This window comes from Neurospora tetraspora, assembly GCF_033439725.1.
Source record: "Neurospora tetraspora strain CBS 560.94 chromosome Unknown B0H65scaffold_5, whole genome shotgun sequence".
NCBI lineage: Eukaryota > Fungi > Ascomycota > Sordariomycetes > Sordariales > Sordariaceae > Neurospora > Neurospora tetraspora.
In genome coordinates, this window is record NW_026944387.1 from 513,478 (window position 1) to 540,954 (window position 27,477).

The 27,477-nt window shown below is 53.2% G+C and overlaps 10 protein-coding genes across 10 annotated transcripts; 7 read left to right on the plus strand and 3 right to left on the minus strand.

Moving 5' to 3' along the window:
* Positions 1–195: 195 nt before the first annotated feature.
* B0H65DRAFT_443212 (uncharacterized protein) lies at positions 196–784 on the minus strand (the record flags this gene model as incomplete). Its single annotated transcript, XM_062825620.1, has 2 exons — positions 196–482; positions 673–784. 2 exons carry the CDS (start codon positions 782–784, stop codon positions 196–198), a joined length of 399 nt encoding a protein of 132 aa, XP_062680164.1.
* Positions 785–5,031: 4,247 nt separating this feature from the next.
* B0H65DRAFT_443214 (uncharacterized protein) lies at positions 5,032–6,013 on the plus strand (the record flags this gene model as incomplete). Its single annotated transcript, XM_062825621.1, has 3 exons — positions 5,032–5,052; positions 5,134–5,523; positions 5,594–6,013. 3 exons carry the CDS (start codon positions 5,032–5,034, stop codon positions 6,011–6,013), a joined length of 831 nt encoding a protein of 276 aa, XP_062680165.1.
* Positions 6,014–7,503: 1,490 nt separating this feature from the next.
* On the plus strand, positions 7,504–8,869 carry B0H65DRAFT_443215 (uncharacterized protein; the record flags this gene model as incomplete). The annotated part of the gene is made up of 4 exons (XM_062825622.1): positions 7,504–7,506; positions 7,784–8,069; positions 8,483–8,570; positions 8,695–8,869. 4 exons carry the CDS (start codon positions 7,504–7,506, stop codon positions 8,867–8,869), a joined length of 552 nt encoding a protein of 183 aa, XP_062680166.1.
* Positions 8,870–9,744: 875 nt separating this feature from the next.
* On the minus strand, positions 9,745–10,100 carry B0H65DRAFT_468083 (uncharacterized protein). The gene has a single exon (XM_062826943.1). The coding sequence runs from the start codon at positions 9,955–9,957 to the stop codon at positions 9,796–9,798; it is 162 nt and encodes a 53-aa protein (XP_062680167.1). The 5' UTR covers positions 9,958–10,100; the 3' UTR covers positions 9,745–9,795.
* A 1,684-nt stretch (positions 10,101–11,784) lies between these two features.
* Positions 11,785–12,420, minus strand: B0H65DRAFT_575510 (uncharacterized protein). Its single transcript, XM_062830622.1, has one exon. The coding sequence runs from the start codon at positions 12,357–12,359 to the stop codon at positions 11,796–11,798; it is 564 nt and encodes a 187-aa protein (XP_062680168.1). The 5' UTR covers positions 12,360–12,420; the 3' UTR covers positions 11,785–11,795.
* Positions 12,421–18,524: 6,104 nt separating this feature from the next.
* On the plus strand, positions 18,525–19,325 carry B0H65DRAFT_428027 (uncharacterized protein; the record flags this gene model as incomplete). Its single annotated transcript, XM_062824725.1, has 1 exon — positions 18,525–19,325. One exon carries the CDS (start codon positions 18,525–18,527, stop codon positions 19,323–19,325), a length of 801 nt encoding a protein of 266 aa, XP_062680169.1.
* Positions 19,326–20,068: 743 nt separating this feature from the next.
* On the plus strand, positions 20,069–20,417 carry B0H65DRAFT_549594 (uncharacterized protein; the record flags this gene model as incomplete). The annotated part of the gene is made up of 2 exons (XM_062829669.1): positions 20,069–20,278; positions 20,364–20,417. The coding sequence occupies 2 exons, from the start codon at positions 20,069–20,071 to the stop codon at positions 20,415–20,417; spliced, it is 264 nt and encodes an 87-aa protein (XP_062680170.1).
* Positions 20,418–22,823: 2,406 nt separating this feature from the next.
* B0H65DRAFT_589446 (uncharacterized protein) lies at positions 22,824–23,803 on the plus strand. Its single transcript, XM_062831033.1, has 2 exons — positions 22,824–23,003; positions 23,066–23,803. Exon 2 carries the CDS (start codon positions 23,085–23,087, stop codon positions 23,760–23,762), a length of 678 nt encoding a protein of 225 aa, XP_062680171.1. The 5' UTR covers positions 22,824–23,003; positions 23,066–23,084; the 3' UTR covers positions 23,763–23,803.
* An 832-nt stretch (positions 23,804–24,635) lies between these two features.
* On the plus strand, positions 24,636–25,349 carry B0H65DRAFT_428489 (uncharacterized protein; the record flags this gene model as incomplete). The annotated part of the gene is made up of 1 exon (XM_062824764.1): positions 24,636–25,349. The coding sequence occupies one exon, from the start codon at positions 24,636–24,638 to the stop codon at positions 25,347–25,349; it is 714 nt and encodes a 237-aa protein (XP_062680172.1).
* A 335-nt stretch (positions 25,350–25,684) lies between these two features.
* On the plus strand, positions 25,685–26,068 carry B0H65DRAFT_443222 (uncharacterized protein; the record flags this gene model as incomplete). The annotated part of the gene is made up of 1 exon (XM_062825623.1): positions 25,685–26,068. The coding sequence occupies one exon, from the start codon at positions 25,685–25,687 to the stop codon at positions 26,066–26,068; it is 384 nt and encodes a 127-aa protein (XP_062680173.1).
* Between the last annotated feature and the right edge of the window lie 1,409 nt (positions 26,069–27,477).

A 27,477-nucleotide genomic window follows, 5' to 3' on the forward strand; every position in this document is an offset into this window, starting at 1 on the left:
GCTCTGGCATCTGGATAAATCCCGCATATCCCAGCCCAACTGGGCACGTGCACGCCCAGTAGATCCCCTGGCCTCTGACATTAATCACCTATGGAACCCGCACATCGTCAACTGTGCAGACTGTTGTTCAGGAGCAGATCGGCCGGTACGTGGGCCCGGTTGAGAAACATGGTCACCGTCTCGGCTTTCTCGAGCCTAAGCAACACGGCAGCGGGAGCTTCCGGGATAACCAACAACGCCCAGCACAGCTGTGTCTTTGATAGGCGTGTTTTGGTATTTGAACAAGTTCAAAGTACCTTCGAAGGGTTCGTGGATTTTCACGAATGCGACATCCCGATGTCTATCACCATCCGCAATGTATTGACTGCAGAGAATGGGAGAATTCACCAAAAAACTGGAGGCGGTGCGTGGGGAGTTGGCGGCGACCAATGCAAAGTTCGCGGTGCTCTCTTTCAGCGGCGGAAGATCTGGTCGGAGTTTGGCTATGCAGGGAGAGAGTGTGATGCCGCTGCTGCGAAAGAGGACGAGTAGGAAGGAGACTAGAACAGGAGACTTGTCATTAAAGAAACATAAGGTGGAAAGTCTACAGCGGAATTGAGAAAAACATGTCCCCCAAGGCGACACTCCGCCATGAAACCGTGAAGCGCACTTGAACGACATCACAGCCATCACCACTCACAATGTCGAACTCCAAACAACCACCTCCTCCTATGTAACGAAGACAGCTGAACGCAACGGATGCCTCTGCTGTGTCCATGACAGACTCGGTAAGAGAAGCAGTCATGACGAACCTATCATTAGAACAGCGCCTCGAGCATCAAGCGTCGACATATTGAAGCCCCGAGGAGCTCCTCGTCCGAATGCCGTCGATATGTCAAATGTTCCAATGTGTGGGATTACCTACGAAGACTACTTCATGGAGCAAACCAGAGAGGCCACCACGCTGGGATAAGAGCTCACCCCCACGTCTTCCAGGCCTTATTCCTGATGATCATCGAGGCCCGCCAACGTTTTCACGACTTCGCCGCCAAGCACTTGCCGGCATAGGACCCTTCGCGGCACTCGCCCCTAGCCGAAGCTGTGTACGGATTTCTAGAAGCCGCTTTGTTTTGGGATGTAACCATTGTCCCAGAGTGGGCTGCCCACTATGACGTCTCCGGCAACCACGGAGGGAGTTGTCTTGCAGGTTGTGGGAACCTCAGATCTCCCCCCTCAGCCAGCCGAGCCTGCCATTAAGGAGTCATCGCAAACTTTGCAGATCCACAGTCCTAACGTGGGAGAAAAGATGGCGAACGAGGCAGCTAGCATTGAGGAGGCTAAGCTAAAGGAGAGCGACCACCTTCCATTACGCTAGACAGCAGCTTGTACTCGTCCTGCCAGTCCACACGCATGTGTGACTTTCAGCCACATTGCCTTCACCAGCCACGCCTTTTAGCAGCAGGTTGTGGCCGCCCGACGCAACGCCCCGGGCACCGGGGAAAGAATTCAACAAGCAGATGAAGGAGGCCGAGAACCGACTTTGCACTACCGGAACAGTGCTTTGGGGTGCCCACCATGAAGTATCTGACATGGACAACGATACTGGGGTTCTAAAGCACACCGGCAACCTCGCCGCCAACCTTCGTACCAGTGCTCAGATTCTCGTCACCGCCATCCACCGTCGCCTGAGTCGTTTGTGCTTCCTCCCGATTACTCCAGAGGAGCTCATGAACCGTCAACTCGTCTGCTTCCAGAATTAAAACTTTCGCGGCAACAACAACCCGGCCGCCGTCGTGCCCCAGGCTCATAATTGGGGCTTTCCCCCGAGCCCAATACAACCTGTGGTACGATTGGCCTCCGTCCCTTTTTCATCCGCTCGGGTGGCTCGAAGGCAACCATGGGAGCGTAACGCGCCTTATTCAAGGAACCCCCCTCTTCAGAACGAACGCCCAAAACGTCAGGCTACAATGGAACACTCGCCGCGAGAACATGCGCATGGAAGGAAGGGAGAAAAAACCGTCAAAAAGTTTGGATTGGCTCCAGGACCTACGCCAGCTCAAGACGCTCGAGTTATCCATTGACATAGACAGATGGTGGGACCTGGAGCGGCGTGAGCAACCTCTTGTGACTGTTGCTGAAGAGGTCAGGGGCACCCAACAGCCGGACTTTTTGGGAGATCAGCACGAAGATGGTTAAAGTCCATCATTTCTTCCCGCCCTTGTTTGGGAACGAAGTGCAGCCCCAGAAACCGATGGTTTGGGCGGATTTTACCTTTGCACCTGGGCTCGAAGCCATCCTCAACGTGATTCATGCATCGGAAAGCTAGGTACCACGCCCTGTTGGTTTCGCTGGATGGAAAGCTCTACCTTTCACCACTTGACAAGAAGAAGATTCATAGAGTGCTCGACATTGCGACAGCAAGACCGCCCCCGCTGCCAAGCGCCAGAAGAACGCGCCCCCTCCCCCTCTGAGCAGCGCCATGCTCCGCAAGCTTGTTGATAGGGATATGCGCGGCGCCTGAGTACATCCTACTCAAACTGTCGCCTTTTCGGCCACTTTTGCTTTGTGTCCCTTGCTTCTTCGCTGGTGTTGGCTTAATGCTTGGGCGTTCACGAACGGAATATTGCAGTTTTCGCAATAGTATTGCTTCAAGTTCGCGGGTTGTCTAGGAGCTACTGGGGAGCTCAGATTGATCTTTGATTTTGGGGGGCGGGAGTGCGTCTACGACACCCCTGAACTAACTACCCGGATACGAAGAGATCCCACGAAGGTGCCAACACGACACCAAGACGACGCCGACAAGCTACCGACCAGGACCAGTTTCGACCACCAAAGACCATGCAACAAACACAACCCAGAAGTACCACGGAACCGAAACGGAACCAAGTCGCCAATGTAGAGGGGGCGAACGCCACTCACCAACTACTCAGGGCCGGGGCTGTCGCGAGCATCGGGAGAGCCCAACTCGGGATCGTCAGGCTCGCTCTCATAGCTACCCTCGGACTCGTAGTTGTCCTCCTCGATATCACCATCATCCTCGGCAACATCGGCCTCGAAACTAACACGCTTCGGCAGACCCTTGCTTCCGACATCGCCTGCATGCCTTGCAGCTGCTTACAAAACTTTTGTTGGCCTTGGCTCTGACGAATGCAGTAGCTGCACCTATGGTAGTGGGCGATTATTCCGTTGGTGAGGTCTGCTCCAGGGGATAAAATGTTTAGTGATGGTCTCCCGGTGGTGGTCGCTGTCCGGTAAAGGTACATCTTCAGCCTTCCGTAGAATGTAGAAGCTCCGAGAGCAAATGAGAACTAGCTCTCCTCGCCTCCGATCGTGTTATTTCTCTGTTTGAGGAGGAGATGTACGATCTGTATGGCACAGAGCCTGAGGACGAGGACGTTCTTTTGAGAACTTGGTCTCGGTTTCAACCTCTGTGACGAATTTGAGAGGAGACTATTTGCCGGTTTGGACAGCTTCAGCTCAAACTTATAATCACGGCGACAAGATGTCGCAAACTTTCGTTTTCCTCTTCTTTAGTTACCAAGGTAAGTTCGAGTCCCCACACCCAACCTGTGACGCGTCCCAACTCCTCCCAAGACGTTTTGATTTTTAACGCGCTTCCCAGATGATATCAACAATATGTTTCGAAGGGTCGAGAACCTCTTTACAATGGAGGGGGGTACGAGGAGGATGAGGAGTACGCGGAGGGATTTGACGGTGGGGTTGGGGAGGATGTTCAAGGTATGACCGAATATTGATATTCGGATCCCCATCGCATTTTTCTCACTGACCAGTTGGTCTTTTGCGTAAACGTTATCTAACCGCTGCTTTGTCCAGACATTCTTCCATACCTTACGCAATATGGCCCATTCAAGCTCGAATGCCCGGGCTGCTCTAGCCGAATCCGAAATCCCAGAAATCATCGCCGCCGAAATCATCGACCAGCCCAATATCAACCATGCAGCCTCCGGCACATCTAATACCGATAATACATCCTTCTGCTAGGCCCGAGGCCCCCTCGGTTGTGGCCTCCCCCAGTGTCTCCAAGGCCTCGCCCCGTTACCCGCGTGTCGGCAATCCGGCTGTCGTTCCCCGCGGAGCTTTGTAGATGCTCGTTTTGAGCCCACCGCGTCTGCCGCTCGCGCTGACCGTACTACGGGTACCTCGGCTTCCGGGTCTGCTTCTCGGGCAACCCATCGGCGTTCTCCTCGTAAGCGTAATGCTTCGGGTCAGATGGCTGTTGGTAGTCCTTCCAAGAAGCGCAAATAGGGGTCGGGTCCCTTGGGGTAGGTTTGCGTGATTGGAACTTTCACCCGGTACATTTTCCGGCACATCTTCCGGCACATCTGGAGCTGCCTCCGGTCCGGGTACATCAAGTACAGGCGATGCCTCCAATGCTAATGACGATGAACCCACAGACATGGAAGCAACTGCGAAACCTCGCTTCGCACCCGACATCAAACAACCAAGTAAACTCGATGGGTTTGCAAAAAGTTCAACAACTGGACGCCGCAAACAAGGGGAACCTGAACGAAGGACCAACCATTACAACCTATCTGGGAACAATACGATGGACGAATTGCTCAGAAGCCTTCCCTTCAGCAATCAGCAAAGCATAGGAGAAATACTGCAACGAATACCCAGAGTCGGCATTGATATTGAGGCTTTCGGCCGCGGAAATGCGGCTGGTATCAGAAACCAAATGGACGGGAGGATAAATGGCCAACAGGCCGGTCAACGTCCCTCCACCCCATCACGCAAAGCCCTTCCGCGTTGGCCTCCCTGCGAATTGACAGGCGGCCCCGAAGATAGTCTGCTTCACTAGACTGGTGTCTCTATCTGCAGAGGACTTGACCGGACAATACCCCGGGAATACATTCACATCCAATCCGGATGCTCCTGTCCCAGACCAGAGCACCCGCTCCACTGCCACCTGCGACCGCACTCAGAACTCCCGCATTTGCGATTTGCCCGTCGCTATAGCGCCCCTCGGAGCGCAGCTGTAGGCCAGTTTCGCTTCCTGGGCGCTCGCTAGCTTCGACGATTGCGCCGCCGATGAGGTCGTCGCCCGCAAGCGTAGGTATTGTCGTGGTCGCGGCCACCGAATTGTACGAGGTTTAGTATAAGTACCATATAAACCACGCGGATGTCACGGAGAACCCCCTTCCCCGTGGTATTTTGGGTTGGACCATCGGCAAATTGGTCACCGAGGGCTGGCGCGCTCCTGCCCACCGCGCTCGCCTCTACAAGGCGGCTCCTATACCTCCTATTATAATTGAGGACGACGATGCCCCCGGCTCTCCTAATGCTCTCGACGTCCCCGGCTCTCCTGATGTCCCCGTCGCTACCGGTGCCTCCGCTCCGGTTCCGGACGCGGCCTCCATGCTTTTCGGCAGCCTTTTTGTCGCACGTCTCACTGCCCTCGAGACTAAGATCGACGAAATGGGCACTGCTATCGCCTCTTCCGCCGAAACCAGAGACTCAAACGGTGGCGCCGCGCACGACTGCAGGCTCCAATCCAAACGACCTGCAGGTGCTATAGCAACGGTGCAGCCTACAAAAGCTAAAAGGGCGAAAAAGAGGTCAAGCAGTAACATACCAAATTGTGGCTGCATAGCCCGGTCCAGGAAAGCTGTTTAGTTCGTTGGCCAATTGCAAAGGGTGGCCAAATTTGCGTAGGGCCTTCTGGGACACTCTTCGGGATGCATGGCCTCAGCATCAGCCAGGCCCTCCCCAGCTGAGACCTTTGCTACCTCGACCCCAACATCGTGAAGAAGAGTTCGATGAGCTACCAGAACGGGCACCGGAACCATTTCGGCCCATGGCACCTCCCATGGCACCTCCGCCCATCCCGATGGCTCCAGGTCATCGTCCTCTGGCACCTGCTCCCCCAAGACAACAAGCACACCTTCCTACTGCGGCAACTACTACTACCCAGAACAACGTCGACAAGGCCGATTCAAGGCCGAAAACGACCGAGCGAACCAGAGCCCGGTTTTCGGGCACAGGGAGAGCACAGGAAGCCAACATAAAGTGATGGCGAAGATGGAAGCCCTCTTCCTTGGCCACCACGATCTTGCTCGGAATGGTTTGGCCGGTACATGTACCCAAAACATGTTGCCGAAGACGAAACTTGAGACCGCTATTGTCGCCGCAAGTTCACACCCCACATACAAGCAAGGGGGTTCCCCATCCTTCTTACCTCTACCCTGCTTGTGCGAAGGGTATCTATGTGAAATCTCATCTTCGATTGAGGTCCCACAAGCCTCCGTGATCGGTATCAGCCAGTTCATCATCGTCAAATGCAACAAGGCCGAGGAAGTTGGTGTGTGCTTTGTCCAGGCAACCCTTTCTTCCATGTCTTGCCACGTCAATCTACTCGTCGTGAGCCATTATTATACAACGCTTGACATCGCGGGGCAAGGTTTCCTCCAAATAGGCTTCGCCAAGAGAGCCAAAAGTCTCCGGACGCGCGCAACCGACACAAAGGCCAATCCATCCTGGGTTTTCTATGTTGCCATTCCATGGTTCCCCATTGACCAAGTCGACAAGGTCGGGGTCCTCATGACGATACCAACCTCTGGGGATGTATACAGCCCGATGGTGGAAAGGGTTCTCCTCTGCAGTTGGCATATCCTGGTGGGCAAGCCACAACCAACATGGATGTCCGTCAGGTCGCTATCCTGCATCAAGTTAACACAAGTTCAGCATATGAGTAGTACAATAGAGCCAACTTACTTCTTCATCATTCAGAGGGGGGGCGGGCGTACGCGGAGGCGACGGCGACTCGAGGAAATCGGCGGCGGGTTCTGCCCATTCCAGGATATGCTGCAGAGGGTTGACGGGAACCTTATGGCTGTTGACGAGAGTGCCGTCTGTACGTTTGGTATAGAAGACCTCGAAGTTACGTCCCTCTTCATCTTGTTCAACCTTGAACGTTCGAATCAAGCGCTCGCCCCTGGGGAACGACGGCTCGAACTCCCGAAGACCCTCTAGAAGATCAGAGACCGCTTCAGGGAGGTTGGGCTGGACATGGGGAGTAGGCGGCGGCGGAAGTCCGGCCGCGGCGGCAGCACGCACGTGGTGCAAGTGAGATTTGCGGCGGTGTGCATCCCGTTCGGTTTGTTTGGCCCAAGTTAAACCCGGGCAAACATCGCAAATAAAGGTTTGCGTGTTAATGACTGCGGCGAGGAGTTGTCTGACATTCTCCGTTGAGGAGGTACCTATGTTGTTCTAGATTCGCCTGTCGGCGGCGTAGCTCGTTTAGCTCCTTCGTGATCCGCATCTTAGAATCGTCTTCTGTAACTCGTCGATGGTCAAATGCATTTCCTGCATCTTCTCGTTGGCCTCCGTTTGTGTCTGCATCTCTTTGTAGTTTGTCTTGTGAGAACCAACATAAAGGAGCGGCAGCTCATTTGGCTTCTCTAAGATTGTAGTAGATAAACAGCCCACACATTCCCATCCGTCAATTTCTAGTCGACTAACGATTGAAGGGTGCTCAGTGCTGATGATTGTGTGGCTTGTAAAATGGTAACTAAGCCTGGGTCGAAATGAAGTTCCAGATCAGAGATTGTTTCCCACAACGCCGAAGTGTTTGGTCAGTGTTGTTGGGGCCGTTACTTGGACGTAACGGGAGATCGAACGCATCATCGTTGTTATATGGGGGACTGTGTTCGCATGCTGCTTGGATACAAGGTGTCCGACCTCACAAATGGTCCATTGCAGGTCGTTCAAGACCCGGGCTACGGGCGCCGATGACGGAGAAATTATTATTGGTCTTACACACGCTAACTAACTACCTATGTAGTCCACCCAGTGGGTATGCGGTGCTGCTTCCGTTCTTACAAGTCGGTGGGAAAAACCGTACCGCAGCCGGCTGAAAACCCTCCGCTACTGTCAGCAGTTCCTGGACGAGCAGAAGGAGCAGGAGCGTGAGAAGAGCAACACCTCCACGGCCCACTATCGGATCCCCAGCGACAACGTCTGGTGCGTCCTGTGCATCCGCGCCTTGCACCGTACTGTTCCTCGCGTCGCCCTCTCCCACAAGTCTTTCTGCAGTGGCTTCGATGCTGCCCGTTGCTTCTCGGATCCGTGTAGGTCTCTCCTGCGTCTCTCTTCGTCGTCGTGTCTAACCCTCAGGCTAGTCAAGACCAGAGGCACTTGTCGCAAGTGCAAGAGGGGCAAGAAGACCGAGAAGTACCCGAAGGGACGCCGCCTCGTCCCCGGCCGCAACCTTGTCCAAGCCGCGAAGGCCATCCGGGACTCTGAGCTCGACCCTAAGTCGTCGATGACGGAGAAAGAAAGGGAATTTCCTTCTCAAACTCGGCTCGCTCGGCTCTCTCAATCATGATATCCAGCATTCTGGATCCTTCAACGTAATCGACCCAAAGGGGATCGCTTGTAGGTACCTAGGTAAGGTACCTCTCACCCCAACGGCTCCAACGACATCTGGTCCATTTCTTGTATTTGCCTCTCTTATTCATCATCGTCTAGCCGATATTCAAAGGGCACCAATTCTACAGATATATGAAGGGCCATATTCTGACGGCAGCCCCTCCGGCCCCCAACGTTCCCGACCATGTTGAGACGAACAGGTGAGGAAGTAATTGTGATGTTTGATAGTGAGATATCCGCAAGATACGCCATCTCATTTCTCTTTGACAAGAGAATTTCCTACTAGGATGAAAGTTCTTCTGCTGTAGATATTGTTGGAATTAGTTTGGACGATGTTTCCTCTGAATCAGATTTCATCCGAAGAATGACACAACTACAACCCAAGCGTGATAATATGTTCCCGGAGTTGCTGTCTGTTACTGACCTTCGCTGCTTAATGTCTGATCTGGTGTTTGCGATACTTCTAACATTCTTTGAACATGAAATTCTGAAAGCTTGAATCGTTGGTGAGGCCGGAAGCAACTTTGTCTTCCATGTATGGATTGTCAGCAGATTCTTACTAAGGTACCTACCTATGCGGCAAACATTCAGAACCCGCCAACACTTACCATCACAGAATACGAGCTTGTTCTTCGACAGTGTCCTACTTCGCCGATCTCGACGACAACTTCTTTGCTCCTTTGTTCCTGCGTCTCGTCCCAACTTCTCTTTTTCTTCTTTCTTTTCCTTTTTCCTCCCCAACTTTTCTCTTAGACCTTCCTCCAAGTTTTGAGTCCACCACGATGATCTACCTCCACATCTTCGCGAAGCGTTGGTGGCCTATCTCAGCATTTGGAAGCATCCCGGCCAAGCTTCCTCGGCGCGTGGTCTGATCCGTCCAACGATAGCCATGCCGTGGGCGTGGCTTTCGAAAAATACCTCGCCAGCCGCCACTTCAAGCAACCCTTGGCTCGGAGCCCGGCAGGTAGCCTCTTACCCGTGTTCTTCCATATGCCGAACACAAAGGTCTACTCGGTCGGAACGTCCAAGCTCAACCGGATGCAGGTCAAGGGCGCCCTAGAGCTGCTCTCAGACTTTGTCAAGTGTACCGGCAGGCCATCATCGAGGACGAGTCCGAGTCGGACGCAGAGTTGCTCCCGTTTGTCAACTTCTAGACATATGTCTCTCATATGTGAAAGTCTTCAGGTGGTTGGGTGAAGGGTGATTTCGGGATGGAGTTTCAAGTTGCTAAATGGAGCGTGTCCCCAAAGGACTTTGTCGTCATATCTGCCCACAAGCCGAACGTGGAGTATGGCAACAGGATCTTGAAATGCTTCCCGGAGCTGGAAGGCATGCGGCTGTTACAGAGTGCTGATTCATTCCAAGGCCGAGAGGGCTCGATCTCGGTAGTCATCACGCGCTGGGCTTGCTCCTTGAGTTGCACGCCTAACTCTCTCCTTGTGCCGGCTTTTCGTGAATGTCGAAAGGGCCTGAACTATACGCCCCAGCCCGATCGAAGATCCAGAGCTCCATCTTGGAGGCGCAGAGGGAGAAGGCGTGAACGAACGAATCGACTGGTCGGCTGGTCAGCGAAAACACTTCGTACATGACGGGTGAGTTGCAGGAAACCCCCCCTTGAACCTGCGAGTGGGTGACCGCGCTTCTGCAACTGAGTCACGATAAAACCGCGCTTCTGGTGTTCTGTGGCTTGTCGATCCCACTCGGCCCTATCTTCATCGCACTCCTCGGTTTCGTACCCTAACCGCTCCTAGTCGGCAGACGCACTCTCCTTGAGACGCTGGACAAGTTTCTCGTGGACCTCGCTATTCTCGTCGCGCTGCATGTAACGTTCCAGTTCTCCGCTGCGGAAGAAAACGGGGTGGATTTGGTCCACAGGGGACAGCGTGCTGCTGTCGACTGGTGAAATAAACCGGCAGACGACGCCGTGTTGAGTAGGCTCTATGAGCTGTCCGTACAAAACCGCAATTGCCGACTGCAAAGCTGGAATCGACATTTTGAATCGCAGGGCGGACAGCTGCTGCGCGCCTTGCCGATTCAGCCAGTCCCGCTGGCTCCTAGTGAGTTTCTTCCGCCTCGAAAGTTCCAGGAAAGTCCTGCCCAGCTGTTGGAAGACAGCTAGGTTCTGCATGGAGTTTTCGAGGCGGGGGGGGTTGTCGATCAATGCTCTGAGCTTGTCGACGTCTGATAGATCGTCGACGGCCTTGAGGGTCCTCCGCGCTTCCAGGAACAGGTTGTTGCTTCTGGGTTATATGATCTCTTGTGCTCTCCGACAACAAGAACGTGCTTATACTCAAAAGGGGTGGTCGCTGTCGTAGTTGGCGTTTGTATGAAAATATCCATCTGGCCTTTCCGTTCCCCAAACCGGTTGGCAGATGCGGTGGTATGGAGTTTGTATGGCGCGTCGGCGCTGATCCTTTGTGCCAGTTCCTGGAGGTTATAGTCAAATATCTCCAGAACAACCAGCTCGGTCAGCGGAAGAGTGTACTACGACACCAGAGCCCAGCTCTGTATATTCCATGTCAACATGAAGCCAGTTTGGCCGCCACCTTTGCTTTGTGGCGCGGCTTCTTGTTGTGGTTGTCGAAGTGCCATTGGGTCGCAAACGAGAGGGAGCAAGTTCCGCAAAAGAAGACGCGAGCAGCTTTCACAAGCTTTCGCCTTTCCATCTCAACGGGGTTCCACTTTTCGTTGGACCTCGCTGTTGAAGCTTTTAGGGCGGCTGAGTCCCGGTCCTCCCGTTGTCGAAGCTTGTCGTGGCGCCGGGCATTTGCTTGGCCGTCGTCGTAGAGCTTGGTAACCCTCTCAGCGGGCAACACCGGCCACGAAAGACCGAGCTGGAAATGCCCATGTCTCGGTCCAACACAATCACGGATCGGAACGAAAAGAGTTCCCACCGACAAAGAGAACCACAACCGAAAGGTGCGAGTGGGCGCCGATTGTCGTGAACCGTGCCATACACGCATCGAGCAGTTTGCGGTCCTCCGGGACCACATGAGGCCTTTCGATGAGCGCCCAGCATTCCTGCCGACGCTCGGCAACATCATGGGCTCGGCCGCAAGCGTCGGAAACGCGATGATGAGCGTCGCGTTCTACGACGCAGGAGTCGTCCACTTTTCGCTCCAAGCCATAGCCCGGCAATTCCAAGTCCCGGCTCAACCAGTTCCTGCCGTCCAGCGCGTTGCCGGCGCCGCTCCCGCTCCAGCTCCCCAGCGGAACGCCGTGCCCACATCTGCCAATTAACCGACTGACTGATAACCCCTCCTGCCGCCGCTCCAGACGCCCCAACCGCTCAGAGGGAGTCCTGGCTGTGGTCTCTTGGGTTCCGAGGCCAGCGGAAGAGCTGCGCCGAGATACGCGGAATGTAGTTAGTATTCTCGTGGAGGGGACGGTTGGCTACCGTTCATCCGGGTGGGAGTAGGTCAAGCCTACGAGCAGGAACTGCTCGGTGCTTTCGTCTGGTCCCCGCTGTCGGTTTCCTTCTCTTGAGGAGTGAGCTCCAGGTCACTTCGCCGCTCGATTCCTTCGTCGATCGCAGAATTCAAGCTCGTGGTTGTAGGATGTTTCGCGGTCAACTTAACCACGTTGTTTCCGATTGTGTCCGGGATAGCTATAGCATATGCCATAACATTGAATGCGTACGCTTCCAACTGTTGCGCCATAGCAGGTTTTGTTTGACGATGGGATGAACGCGTCGAGGTGCGTTCATTTCCACCACGGCTTGGTTGAAGTGATGTTGGGGGAGCCAGTATGGCAGGGAGCTCAGGAGGAGCTAGCTCGATTTCCTCTCTCAATGGTTGGTCGATGATGGTAGCGTCGGTGCTAGGCTTATTCAAACCACGGCTTGATTGTGCCGTTGAAGATGAGTGAGCTTGCGTTGCAGGGATCTCGGGATTGGCTCGCTCATTTTCCTCTCTGAAGAGTTCGTTGAAGTCGGCGACTGTTACACGCCTGTGATGTGGCTGGTTGCTGGTCGTGATGTTGCTGGCCATGCGTTTTTGGCGAGCTTGTTCTGCACGTCGGTCATGGTAAACGGGGCATTCAGTTCATGCCAAGTTACAGTCTCGAATTCTTCCCGTCATACTTCCCTTGCCTTCCACTTGGATATATATATGCCCTTCACTCACTCTTCCTTCCCATCTGTCGTCTCGGTCCCAAGCTGCCGTGTTCCAAATCCTCATCACAGCCAATCAATCATAACAGCCTTTTACCCGGGAAAGGGGTATATATACTAGTTCGACCGGACCCAATTCCAACAACAGAAGACGGGGCGGGCGAGCCCGAGGGGTCTTATGGCGCAGTGGTAGTAGTGTTGTCCATGGAACGCGGCAGTGGACTCAGGCTATCCTCAGGAGCCACCTATCCAAGAGGGCGTCCTAGCCTCAAGGATGGTTCAGGCTATCACCAAGCTGATCAAACTCCAGTACCTCGGGCTCGACATTGTATCTATGGAACAACAAGAATGCAATGCACTGGTGCGCATTACTTCGACCGCGCGTGACTGTGAGAATTGGGAAACTCTTTTGCCTGGTGTTGCGCTTAGGCGGCATTGCTGCGTCTTGCACTGCGAAGCAGAAAACGGCCGTTGGGTTTGAGTTTGTGTTGTTGGAGTGCGAAATCCGAACAAAGCGGCTTGGGGTTTGTGGAGGTGAAGGAGGGAAATTTGGTGGGGCAGTCTTGTGTGCCAGCAAGTTTCTGAGCGCAGTTGTGGCTGCCTCAGGTTGCCCAGCGACCTGAGATTCCGAGAATCGTTCTCATGCACAGAGACCTTTTTTGCGCGATTCCCAGCGCTGAAAGCTCTCGACCTCCACGTGGCAGGGCAAAGCACGAGGAAGTGGTTTCGAAACCGGGGCAAGTCGCTGTCTTCACCATTTTTTTTGCCTTTTTACCCCCTTTTTTTTTTGCTGTTGGCTTTTCTTTTCCTCAATCCTGTCTGCCTTGTACCTTGCTCGACCCTCAGTACAGCGACGCTATCCCAGTAGCATGATTCCCAGTGATCCTCGAGTGTTCGTCGCATATGATGGCTGGGTGTCTCTAGGTGGAGGCTTGCTGGAAGTATCGCCCTCTCAAGAGTCAACTGTGGTAGTAGAGGGTGCCGGACTGGGTGACAAGGGCGTAACAGACATCCAAGATATTGTCACGACCGTCTTCTTCGATGGAAGGGGCGCGGTAATCGTACACCTTCTGTGGTAGGATTTAATCCTGCTCAGATGATTGAAAGGAATATGAAGAAAGGATAAAAGACATAAGACACGCTGTTGAGGAGTGATCCCTGAGATTGTTAACCGAGATTGTTGATGCGGTTTTCTGTAGGTGTGCATAACTGCATAACTGCATGCATGATTTTGCATCCAGCATCACCTAGGTTGTTACTCAGTTTCTCGGAAAGACTCGACTTTTGCAAGCAGCTGCAAGGCATGCACGCACAGGCAGGCACATGAGAGGCATAGGCAGGTACAGGGTACATGATGGGCAGGTACTCTATGCGGTAGGCAGGAGGTATTGATACGCCCCCAGGCCTACATAAACCTGGCCATCCCCCCCCTGTATTGATGCTCCTCTTCTCTTCTCTTAGTCATCAGACAGACCACAATACATCTTGCATCACATTGCATCTCCACTTCTGGCTTACAACTTTTGTCCTCCGAGGCGAGGCCAGTGTCGTGGGTCCCCACTTGCCGGAATCGGGTGGGCTGCCCCGCGGCAAATGGCCCTCCCAACTTGGTTCTTGGACACTCTCCTTTTTTAATTAAGTGTTACCTAACACAGCGCGAATGGGTAAGGATTGCTTTCGAACGCCCTCCAGTCTCCTCAGCAGCCAAATGATCTTTGATCTACAAGCTAATTGCCATTTCCCTCCAGGCTCTTCCCCACCGTGCACGCAAAACCCGATCACCTCTTCGCCGTCACCCCTCGAGGACACTCCGTTCTCGTCGTCCCTTCACGTCCCCTTTTTGCCCCCGCGGTTTGGTCAGAGCAAGAAAAACGCCCCTGCCACGTTTGCCAGCGAGCTCCAAGATTCCAGCATACGATCGCAACCGTCATGACTCTCCGAATCCTGGCTCTGTTCTGGGTCAGTTCGCCAGCCAGAAGGACCACTACTACAAGATGATCAAGATGGAGTACGAGGCCGACAACAAGGAGAAAGGAAGTGACAGCGACGACGCTCAAGACGTTTATAAGTCAGCATTCTTATTCTCCAATCTCTGATAGAGTGGCCGGCGCAGACCACCAGGCCCAGCTGAACAACGCGACAAATCTCGAGCGTCCGGGTTCAACTTGGAATGACCTTCTTGGAACTTTGAGTTTCATTCCCTAGGCTCCATTTTGCAAAGACTTTCTTTGCGTGTTGTGCGCCCCCAGCCGGCTGGGAATCGTCCACCTCGAACTTGAAGTGGTCGAAAGACTCGAATAAGTCGGTTTCAAGGTCAACAACAACATCGTGAACGTTATCGCCGTCTTCAAGAAGAAAGGGGAAGACGAGGTCAATGAGGACGTGTCCAGACGATTCACATTCACCCCAACGGCTCCAACGACATCTGGTCCATTTCTTGTGTTTGGCTCTCTTGTTCATCATCGTCTGGCCGATATTCAAAGGGCACCAATTCTACAGATACATGAAGGGCCATATTCTGACGGCAGCCCCTCCGGCCCCCAACGTTACAGATGGACGACCCTCTTACGCGGATCCGGCTCCAAAAGTTACGAACGGATCGCCGGTCTCTGTCGTCGGTCCTTTCTTCGCTCTCCAGTCACGATCGACTGCGACGGACGAGGACGACGAACGACAGCATCATGACCGACACGGCCGACAGCACGATGGCCAGCACCACCAATACACTTGTGGAAGAACTGAGTACCCAGCTTTGGGCACTTGTCAATGTCGCGGAAACCATGGGCGATACCCTGAACCATTTGACCGGCGTAGAGGCGGAGAACCGCGAGTTGAAGAAGCAGAACTACGAGCTGAAGGAATATGCCGTGTACTTCTTCAGGAAGAACCACGAATTGCGTAATTGTCTCCGGTTCATCGCCAACATTCCCGAGAAACCCGCTGACGCCACAAACTTGTGGACTAACATTAAGGCGGCCATTACCAAGGCACTCCACGACGAAAGGGATGTTGTGGCAGATGCGTTGGGCGCAGACGACCCGGCGGAAGCGTTGAGGGTCTGGGATCGCATGAACTGGTCCGACGATGCGGCAATCGACACGGACGGAACGAAGTACCCGGTCATCCACATCACCCGCGATCGGCATACATTTGGCGTCGTCCAGCGCGGACCGTAGAAGCTACGGGAGAAACTGTTCAAGCGTAAAGTAGATAATATAGAGGCTGCTGAACCAGGCGCCTCTGTATCCGACGACGATGACTCCGATATGGGCAGCTTCCGCTCGGCTAGTTCGCGTACCCCTCGAGCCGAATCCGACTCTGAACTTTGATGAGGTGCACGACAAAGTCTGGGGATGGGAGGGGGGGACATATTATGAATAGGTATCGTATACAATAACACCACCGTAACGTCTGAATCAACAAAGCGTCGAAGTTGAAGTTGAAAGTGGCGTCTACTGGAAAATGGATCAACCCCCGCTTCCAGCAATTCTTGCCTAGTTTGGCAGTCATCACCAGCCTCCTCGCCAGTCTCGAGGTTACTTTCTGTCCCGGCCTTGCAGCTCTTCTCGCGTCCTCAGTTCCGCCGACACTGTCTTGGTTTAGTTTCGCCTACATTGTCCTTGTTCAAATCACTCCCCGCGGGCGGCGCGCTGCGGTTTACATTCTACGTGGGGAGGCTACGGCGTTGAGTTTCGGAACCCGATCGCCGACCCAGGCTACTCACAACCTGGATCGCCTAGTTGAGGTTGCTCAACACCTAGCTCAGGCTGCTCGCGACCAAGCTCAAGCTGCTCACAACCTAACCCAGGTCGCTGACAACGTTGTTCAGGCTGCTCACGATCTGGGTGCGCCTAACGGCCTAGTTGCCCATTTCCCGGAGGGCTACCAGCCCAACTGGAACCAAGCAAAAGCCGTTCAGATGCCCCAGGAACAATGGCGCCTACCAACTTCACCCAATGTCCCTGTCCCTCAGAACCCACACTATATTCAGGGCACCCGTGGCAATTCTGGGTGGTGCTAGGTTCCCTCTTGTGGGTAGCGCTAGACCTTGAGGAATTTGTCAGGGCGGAGTACACTACGAAAGAATCTGGGTACGAATCGTCGAAGAGCAATGGCCGAATCCCACAACGAACTCCCAAGAGTTACGAAAAGTACTTGGCCATACAGAATTGCCACAAGGCTTGCGAGCTTGCCCATCAAATGGGTAATGATGCTCAAGACATCTCTGCAGCAGCAGCAGCAGCAGCAGCAGCAGCAGCAGCAACAACAGCAGCAGCAGGAGGAGGGGGATGAGTTGCTAAGGAGGTGGTTTGAGGCGGAGGCGGAGGGGGGGTGGTTTGACGCGGAGGAGGATGGGGATGAGTGAAGAGGAGGACTTTTGCGAGGCACAGGGCCATAGGGCACCAGGTCTCGGACTGGTCCTACTGGTTCGATACACAGATGCTCCTCTCTGGAAGGGTGAAGGGGGTGGGAATAGGGATGGAAAAGGGCTGGGAGATTTACGGGGGAGTGAAGAGGGAGTGTTTGGGAATTGTTGGAGGAGGGATGGAAGAGTGGTCGGAGAGTGATGTAGGAGGGATGGAAGAGTGATGTAGGAGGGATGGAAGAGTGATGTAGGAGGGATGGAAAAAAGTCACTAGTGTGATTGTAAATGCCAGGGCAAACCTTCTTCTAGGTGGAAATCTCAATGAAGACGCTGATGAAGTCATAGGATGCTCCTCTCTACCAAGCGAACAAGCCTCTGTTCATGTCCTTACGTATCTTCCCAGTCGTCCTCCCAGTCTCAAATGTTGAAGTCGTCGTTGCCTTGTGGCCATGAAGTTGAGGGGTTCGAGAAGCAGCATGAATTGAGGCTTCCATGTTTGTCGATGAATATTTGTCGGATTTCGTCAACTTGGCCCTTGAGCTCAAGAATATCCTCAGATCCCTTTGCCTGATACGGGCTGATCCTTCTTTGGAGATTGGTTGGGGAGCAGTTATCGCTCCTCGCGAGCGATACTGATGAGAGTTGTAGGACGGAACGTTGCTCCAAGCCTCGAACCATGGACTGGGCGAGATCCCCCGTTCAGGAGCTCCTGGCCACCGCCGACCACGGGATAGCAATCATGTTGCGCGCGCCGTTTGGATGGTGTCTGGGAAGTTGATGGTTGTGATTCCGGTCCAGTTCGTTATGGTTCCGGAAGACGCCAGGATAGGGGAGTTCGATCTCGCCGAGTCTATCAGAAAGTGCATTCCGTGGATCAGGCAGTACGGGATGTCGGGTGGCTGAAGGACGCGCAGAGGAAATCCTGTAGCTCATAAAAGGCTGAGCAGATCAATAAGGACTTGTATGGCGGGCCTTTCCATTTGGCGACTGTTGATGACGCGGGAGTGAATGCTGACCTTGAGCAACGACCCATAGGAATCAGTTGAGAGACGACCTTTTGGCCGTTCATGCGGTGATGTGGAATAAGGATAATTGTTATAATCTTTGGTACGTCCTTTCTCGTGCCTATCTGATACATGCACTGATGCCTCTCAAGGTTCTGGTTACGAGTGGGCACGTGTCGAAAGTTACCGTTCCTTCCTTTTCAGGTTTGCAACTCTGGAAGGCACCCTTCACTGACGGTAATCACTTGACCGCGTCGTTTCCTGGCAACCCCAGAGGTAAAAACCCTTTCACTTGGGCCCCGCACAAAGGACAATTCTTTCTGCCACTTGATCGCGCCCGGAAATCTGTCGCACCCCTCTGTTCTTCCTCCTCACCACAACAATCTTCACCAGTTGTCGCAGCCAACTCAGCAGAATTGTTGAGAGCCCTTTTATGCCCCTCTTTATCAGCGCCTTCTCAGCGTTCAGGTTGCCGTCGTCGCCCTTGTTCTTTGTTGCGTCGCTCTTGTCGCCCCGTCTAGCGTCGTCGTCATCTTCACACGAGCTTTCTCCTTGTCAAAGTCTGGCATCATAGACTGGATCTCAAAGGTACCATCAGCATCTTTCAAAGTCGTTTGAGATACTGAATTGCCGGTAACAGTCACTGTAGGCATCAACTCCCCGCGCCGTTAAAATGGAAGTCAACCCTCCTACTACTCCTCGCGTTCCATCGAAGAGGAGGTCCCCCTTCTCTGACACCACCGACTTCCCGCAATCCCGCAACCACAAGCGTCAGAGGACCGTCGAGCGCAAAGAGCCCGCAGATAAGCCCGGCGACTCTTCTCCTCCAAACCAGCATACCACGTCGGCAGAGAAAATCGTCGAGTCAGAGCACGAAGACGAGGAGTCGGAAGGTGAAGGAACGGTGTCTGACCCCATGGACATTGAGTCCGAAGACACAGCCGGCAATCATCTTCACGTCGCCGATGACCTTGAGCGCGCCCTCGAAAGAAACACTCGCAGACCCATTTTAGCCCCAGTCGAACCCGACCTGTCGACAAGTGACATCGACGACTTACTCTCCGATTCGGAGTTTGACTTGGACTCTGAAGACGAAGAGTTCAACTCCGTCACCAAAAAATCTCCTTCTCATCGAAGCCCCAGTCGCAACGAGGAGGAATATTACATCGCCATGTGTGACATCGACTATTACAACTCCCTGCCCGAGCCGGAGCTCCGACGCGAAGCCATCCGCCGGATGGAGGACAACTCCAAGGCTGATCCCAAGGGCACTGTTGTCTATCCTCCGCCGTGGTACATCGCTACCCGCTTCGATCCGCCCCGTCCTAGGGTGTGGATCAAGGACTTCTTCTCGGGTAAAGTTCGCCCGCGTCAGTTGGTTAATGACCGGCTGGCCGAGATGAGCGTTGCCCAGAGGGAGAAGTGGGCGAGGGAGCATGGAATGGGAGGGTATGACGATGAGGACACCGAGTAGGAGACGGAGAAGTGCCAGGGAGGGGCGAAGGGTGAGCGAGGGGGTGGGAGAGGCGATGAGCCTGGGTAGGTGAATCAGAGGGGGGTGGAGGGGGGGGTTGGTCAGAGAGAAGTGCCTGTTTGTTCCCGAAGGAATGAACAGAACTGGTCCAAGTAGCAAGGCTACGAGGCGGTCCGGAAAACATTATGCTGCCTATCAAGCAAGGTCTTGATAGTGTCCCATGGGCAAGCATCCTGTTCTATTTCTTGTAGTTTTCTGTTGGTTTGGCCCATTGGTCATCTCACGTCCTTTGTCCCATTCATAGACAAAGCTCTCGAACTGTTGTACATATTTTCAAACTTCCTGTTTGCCCTATCCATATCTGTCATCTCACTGTTTGAACTTATTACATGTCAAAAGATGAGCTGTTCGACATCGATTGACATCAAGCAAACCTTCTTTTGGCACCTACTCTTCTTCGGTTCCTCGGTTTTTACGTCCTTTTTAGGGCACACCATTCCAAGAAGGTAGAACTATCGTACTCGTCGTTGGTGTCGAAGGGTGCGGTGTTGAGGCATGATTCTTCCGATTCCTTGAAGCCTTCGTCTTCTAAGTCAGTGTCGTAAGAAGACTCGAAAGATATAAAGTTTACCCAATCATCGATGGCCATAAGCGCAACATCCCAAGCGTCGCAGATTCATCACTACTAACAACAACGACCAAGAAGTGAAGACAGACCCTTCCCAGCGGTCGTCTTTACTGAGATGTCACCGAACACCGAGGATCATGGCAAGCGAGCCCAGACGGCATGGCGTTCAGATTTGACACAGAGATCCAAATTGCAGAAGCTCTGGCAATCGTCCAGGTTGTGCACCCTCCCTGCCAGTCCAGACGGTTCGAAGCCTGCCACGGTGCAGATTTTTACGACGGCTGTGAGGTGCTCCGGCACAGCCCGCTCCACAACAACAACCGGAGTACGATTGGAGCGTGGATCCTCATGGGCATCTATTCGCATCCATCCACTCCTTGATTCTCTAATACTGACACATCCTTAGCCAGATTCCTGGTTTGGAGGCGTCGGACAAAGGACCAAAGCCGACAACACAAGCATGATAATCATGTTATACCAAACGGGCCAGCTTAGGGGTGAAAGAGTCACATCAAGCTGTTTGACAAGTTTGACTCACGGTATTACCATGACTGAACGGAGATGTATTCTCTCTTTATTTCCTTCCTATAAGAACGTCCAGACCCCAAGCCGATTAACGACTACTTGTTAGACAAATATTCTTAGATTCCAACCCACACATACATTTTCTCCTTCCCTTCAGCCCACGCTCCGTTTCCATGAACTTCCTTCTCAAAAGCCCAATACTGAGACTCGATAGCAGATGCCAACAACCACCAAAGAAAGCACGATGGCTGACGAAGTCCCTCCTCCACCGCCACAAACGGCAAGCCACCAGCCACGGATGCCGCTGTATATACTCGAGGCTTACTGGGTCACTCAGTACTTTCGTAACCGGCAGTGGCATTTGGACCTCATCCATACCATCCATCCTTGCGGCGAACCCCCTCCTCCACAGGAATGGGCATCCGATACGACAGGCTGGCCTTGTGGCCAACCGCCTCCTCCACGAGAATACTAACTGTATTCCGGGTATCTCGGCGCAGCTCCTCAAGCTTCTGCATATTTCTCTTATGCTTCTGCTTCTTTCGGTCTTGGACCAGGTCGCTATTACTCCCGAAAGCATGGTTTGGGTCGCAAACGTTACAAACGAACGTCTTGTAGGCTATATGTTTGAGCCTGAGAGCCTTGGATGCATTGGGAATACCGCCGTTCTTAAGTCGCAAGGTTGAGGTCCCAGACCTCCAAGAGAACGGGGTGGCCAACATGACGGGGCCGCGGATGGGCAGGACTGGGACGGGAATCCACAACGGAGGAACCATCTACCTCTGAGTCCACCTGGCATACGCACAAGGGTCTACCAGACGGATCGAGACTCACACCTCCAACACGCGAAGTAGTCCTGAGGCTTCGTCTTTTGCTCGGCCCGGCGACATCTATCATCTTTCTCCTGTTATCTTTCTTCTTCGCTTGCCTGTGGATTTGGGGGTGGAGGGCATTGTGCGAGTTGCGATAGCGGGAAACAAGTGACGCGAAGTATGCGAGTCTGTTGATAATTCAGAGATCCCTTGCGGAGTGGTCGAATCTTGACGGTCAAAGGAAGACGCGCACTTGAAAATGCCAGTGCAATACACCATTCACCGGTGATTTGGGCTTGGCGGTTTGGTTGTCGGGCTGGTGCCGGCTGACGGCGAAATAACATGACCTATCGCCTTGTGGACAGTTCGGATGAAGTTAGGTCGTCTTTCCAGTCACCGGGCGCACAACATACTCGCTTCCACTTCTCTACCCTTGTTCCCCTCGCCACTCCTCGCACCCTAATACCCAATTTCACCAACACCAGCGCGCTCTTCATCATTAATGGGAACCTGGGGGTCTATATCACGGTACTCTCATAGTACGGTTGAATGTAAGCAAACACCATCTTTCAAAATAACCGCACACCTCAGAGAAACCATTCAACTCAGAATAACCGTTACAGGCGGATCCCTGGGCTCTGATTGGCTAGCTGGAATCTAGGAATGGGTGCTCTTGCCTTTTTTCTACTCTACACTACGAAACTACTCCACGAGGTTCTTTTCCAAGGGTAAGGTAATCAAGACCTCGGTACCTTCCCAAGATCTCGTCGCCCTCCCAAGACCTCGTCGCCTTCCAAACTTCGTCGCCCGCCCAAGTCCAAACCACCAAGTTCACCACCACTGCACCACTTTGTATGGCCGTCGCCGTCGCCGTCGTTGTCGCTCTCGTTATCGCTATCGTTTCAATTGAGCCTGCATTTCAATAATGGAGGTTAGTTGACGAATTGAAATGGGGATGCAGCCGTACCTAGGGATGTGATGGCCGTCGCTGTTGTTGTTGGTGATGTATTGATGTTGGTGTTGGTGAGAAGGTTGATGTTGGGAGAGTTGGGGAGTCGATGGGACTTTGGCATTTTGAACTCCATTTCTCTCTGCTTCTCTCTACTTCTCTTTCCTTCCACCTCCTCTCCCCATTCTTTTTCCCATTACACCTTCCTAACCTTCTTTTTTCCATCGTCCCTTCCCAAAAAGGAGTCCCACCAAGACTCTTAAACTCCCGTCCAACGCACATGGCGCCCCAATTTTCTTTCAGCCAATCAGAGCCTAGGAATCCGGCTGCAACGGTTATTTTGAGCTGAACGGTTATTTTGAGGATCACGGATCTCGCCGTTCTGTGACGGTTTTCTTGATGGCACGGTTTTCTTGCTCCCCAGATTCCGATTAATGATATTTTCCGGGTCTTCTGCGCCAGTGAGCCTCCATCGCTAGATATACTTTACATCATCGCCTTGGACCTCGCCTTCGCGATCCCTTGCTTCACTCGCTCTCGCTATTCTTTTCTTTATCACCCGTTTTCGTTCTCCTCGTTGAACAGATCGACTCAAAACAGTAAGGCTGCGCCATTTTTGTCGGCATCCCTTTGTGATGCGTTCTAGGCATCGTAGCGAACCGAAGAAACTGCATACAAGAACCCCATCTTTCTGACAAACTCTCGTCAGGGAGTCTAGGAACATTTTCATCACCAACGGTACCTTTGAATGAACAGTACCAATTGTATGATAGGTTCCCTTTTCCTTACCATTTATATACATAATGAAGTCTAACCCACACCTCAGACAACATCCAGCCATCAACATGTCGTACCAGACCCCGGTTGGCACTTCTCCCTTGAAGGCAACGGTTGCCCACGATGCAAATCAAGAACCCGACCACGCCCCCCATCGACAAGCAACCGACCAGATCAATCCCCAGGACGAACAAGAAAAGCATACGGACAACGTAGCTCTTTCCGATGACAAGCTTTCGTCTCCTTTCGACGGCACCGAATATCAGGAAGACAGTGAGCAAAACACGGCCAAACAAAACAACAAAAACCCGACGAACCAAACCGCAAACACCACCGTCGAAAGCCACGCGTCTGTGCCCTGCCACGGAGACCTCAGCGCCTCGCAAGCAAGAGCCATCTACACATGGCTGGAGAACCAGAACAACCCCGTGCCTGACGGAACCTACCACAGCGTTGAAGAGCACAGCCTGGTGGGATTCAGTGAAGAGGAACTTCGCCACAGAGCCGTGGATTGGATGGAGTTCACCCACAGTGATAAACCGAATGGTATCGTAGTCGTTCCTCCGACTTGGTACAGCTATTCCCGATTCGGGCCAAATCGTCCTCGTGCCTGGATCAAGGACTTCACCACTGGCCGGGTACGCCCACGACGGATGACTAATGATCTCCTCGTGAGTTTGTCCCTGGCTGAGCGGGAGAGGAAGCTGAATAGGGAGAGGAGGGATAGGGGAGAGCCGGCGGAGTAGGCGGAGTGGGAACAGGCTTCTGGGGAGATGGAAGTAAAGACGAGTCATTGGGATTTGATGTTGTGCTATTGCAAAGCAATATGACCTTCGCAGGAGTCATGGGTTTATCTGCTATTCAACTTTTCCTCTAGTTCCAGGTTGTTGCAATCTGGCAAGCGCTTTTTATGATTAGTTTCTACCTACTGGTAGCTTTCGTACCCCTTTTCCTTGTTATGTTTGAGGTAGTTCCTCTCGAAACCGTATTTTTGCCTTGCTGCTTTTCCTCTGCATTGGACAAAACTGGTCATGTCTGTCAATTAAAGTCCAAAAGGCAAGATGAAACGTCATCTGTTCTTTGGACTTTGACCACAATTCACCAAAAACCTCGGCCGGGCGAGGCTGAAAACAACACGTCCCGCACACGGCAGACGCCCCACGGCGGGACACTTGTAACCACAATTCACTTGTATCTACGGCCTGACCGCCCGATGTTGTTGCCTTGGTTGGTCTTGGAGCCCAAGCCCTAAGGACCGCCCACATAAATTTGCTTTCCAACCCACTCCCTTTGGGTTTTTTCTTCCCCTCTGCAACACCACGCTCTGCAAGTTCTCCCTATAGACGCAGCACACCCACTCTCAATCTACATACCACCTCCTAGACGTTGACGAGACATTCTATCGTCTCTTCGCATACATTCCTCGTAGCTTAGCTACTTCAACAAGCGTTACTATCGCCTTGACGACCGGGAGTTTCTCGCGCCGCACGAGGGACTTGCCCCGCAGACAAACACATTCACTCGGCTCTCAAACAAAAGAGTAATACACTCACCACCTCATTAATAGCTTTATATACCAGTTCTCTAACAAACACAACAGGACTATTTCATTCAACATCATGGCGCCCACTGCTGGTTTCCCGACCCTGGCAGACTCTCTGGAGGCCAGGGTCGACCTGATCTGGATGCCCGACAACAACGATCAGTCCTCGCCTCCTGATTCTCCTGGCCCCTCCACCAGTGCACAATCAGACCATATTCCCGAGAGCGAAGACGGTGATGAGGGTGTTCACAACAATACCGACGTGGAACATTCAACTCAGGACACTTCCTCTCACGTTGACAACACCGAGTTGTCGCAGGCTTCGGGTTCGAACGACATGTCATCCAACACGGCTTTATCCGACAGCGTTTCCTCAAACACCCAAGACGCCACCGAGGACGACGATGACGTCCAGGAAATCCTCCAAGCCCCTGATGTCCCTCCGCCCTCGGAGGAAACCCTTCGCAGCCAGGCGATAGCCTGGATGGAGGCCACTTACTCCGACGTTCCCAACGGCGAGGTTATCCAGCCTCCTCCCTGTTACGCCTACTCGCGTACTGAGCATCCTGAGCGCCCGCGCATCTGGATCAAAGATTTCTTCACGGGACATGTCCGTCCGCGTCGCTTGGTTAATGACCGCCTCGTAGACATGTCCCGTGCTGAACGGGAACGCTGGGCAAACCAGCAGAGGAGGATCCGAGGCGAGCCCGCTGGGTCAGCGTGGCAGATTTTACGCCGGTGTGGACATGGGAGATGTAATGAGATCCGGTGGGAACAGCGGTTAAAGTAGTTCGGCGATAGATATGAGGTCCAGTCCAGTATCAAAAAGGGTCAAGGCATCAAAAGCGTTTTATATCCCAATCTCGTTTCTTGTAGTTGAGCGTGTTTTTCAGTCAGGCTCCCAAGTGGTTGCAAGGCCATTCGGAAGCGATCTTCAATCTCCTGATACCCAGCAGGAGTAGTCGGTCCGTGATCTTGTTTGCTTCCAGCACTTGTTCAACCATTGCGTGGTCTTCATTTAACAATCAACTTTTCGTCCTTCCAAGCACGCGTAAGGAATACAGACTTGGGTTTCTTAGACTTTTATATATCTAACAATTGCACCAGAACCGTCTCCTCATAATCATGTCCCGCCGACCTACATCCACGGTCGCTTCAGGCTCCGACAGTCATTCCAACCCAAGCGAGAACGCCAACCATCTCTCTCCCTCTACTGAACAGCTCCCTGGCGAATCCGCTACTCTGATTTCACGGTCCAGCATCATCACTAATTCTCAGCTCCTGAACGTCCAGGAACAGAACGATGATCGGGACAACGACCTGGACAACACACAGATCAACAGCGCAACCTTCTATGACGCTGACGACGAACATAGGTCACAATCTCCTGATTCCCACAGCGGCTCTTGCACTACAAAAACGTCGTCGAATACATTCAAGAGCCGACCGATAACGGAGCCGACATTCCCATTCAGCAGCCAGGCCATAGCCTGGATGGAGGCCACCTAGAGGTACTCAAACATACCGAACGGCGGCGTTGTCCAGCCTCCCCCTTGGTACAGAAAGGCCGCAGTGCCCTAGGGCTTAGCCAGCAAGAGCCCAACGGCTCCACGCGTACCCTCACTGACAGACCCGTGATCTACGACATGAACACCATCCCACAACCAGTTTTTTTCCCCGTGATGCGCCTGCGAGCCCGATATCCCTTCTTCAGCTTCGCGGCTGCTGACACCGAGGTGTGACTTCGGAAGAGGAGATGAAGGACACCAAGGACAAATGTGCAATCACCTTTTGGGGAGGCTCAGCGCCTTCTCTTTCGGATACGCCTATTCCCGTATTGAGCATCCAGATCGCCCACGCATCTGGATTAAAGATTATTTCACCGGGCGTGTCCGTCTTCGGAGGCTTGTCAATGACACGTCACCTCGAGATGCAGCATAAACTGCTCGGTTGCCTCGCAAACGCTCAAAACCTGCCTACCTACGAGCCTTCCCTCTCACAGCACAACATAGATTTCCAGTCGCATGGCCCAGCGGCAAGCAGGCTCATGATTATTACCTCTTCGATCTACTGGTCGGACAAGAGAGTGGTCCCATGAACAGCGCTGAGTTCTACCTGCCAAAATCTCGTGGGCTGTTTTGAGCCTCGAGAGCATCAGCTATAGCCAGGCGGGCCTTGAAAAGTTTATCACGCGTCACGCCGACACTCTACTTGCTTTCTAGTTGTTTGACTGCCACCTGGAGTTCGACACGCCTCGTGGATTCTCTGTTATGTCTATATACTAAAAGCATACTACTCCAAGCTCAGCAGCGGCAGTTACCACAACACGTTCACCCATCGTGATCAAGAAGGAGTGTTCTGTTGACCAAGCACGAACGCGTCCTCCTTCAACGTGTTGCGTTGAAGCTGCCTTTTGATGCTTCCTCTCCGTCCGGGCCGCGACAGCAACCACCAAAGTAAAGAAAGACCTCGGGTAGCTTGCGACTCCTTGATCCGAGCCATCGAGGCCCAGTCACACAGCACTCTGCCGCTGTCTTCCTCGAGACACTTCACCTCCGTGCCGCGTGAGGGGCCAGTTAATAACCACGCTAGCTTTGGTGTAAACCGTTTAACGAAATGTTTCCAAGTCCCCTGGCACTCGAACATTCCCTCAGCTCCAGTCTCAAGAGGGAGATGTGGCATACCGTCGGGTCCCTTGGCAGAGTCGCAAACCCCCGCATTGCCCTTCCTTTCGCCGTTCCCTTCTCGCAGCAGGAGCAAGCTCCGTCCGTTCGTCGAGCCAGAACTCGACCAATCGACAGTATCGCATGGGAGAGGCCGCATCGCTGGCCGGTATTCTCGGCAAGAGGTCTACCGTTGGCGAGGCCGTATGTACTCACTTTCCTCTCGGAGTATGAGCCCGAGGCAGCAGCTGCGAT

Bases quoted from the DNA above. Each gene is read 5' to 3' on its own strand.
- B0H65DRAFT_468083 (XM_062826943.1), bottom strand. From the start codon at position 9,957: ATGTACGAAGTGTTTTCGCTGACCAGCCGACCAGTCGATTCGTTCGTT.
- B0H65DRAFT_575510 (XM_062830622.1), bottom strand. From the start codon at position 12,359: ATGGCCAGCAACATCACGACCAGCAACCAGCCACATCACAGGCGTGTA.
- B0H65DRAFT_589446 (XM_062831033.1), top strand. From the start codon at position 23,085: ATGTCGTACCAGACCCCGGTTGGCACTTCTCCCTTGAAGGCAACGGTT.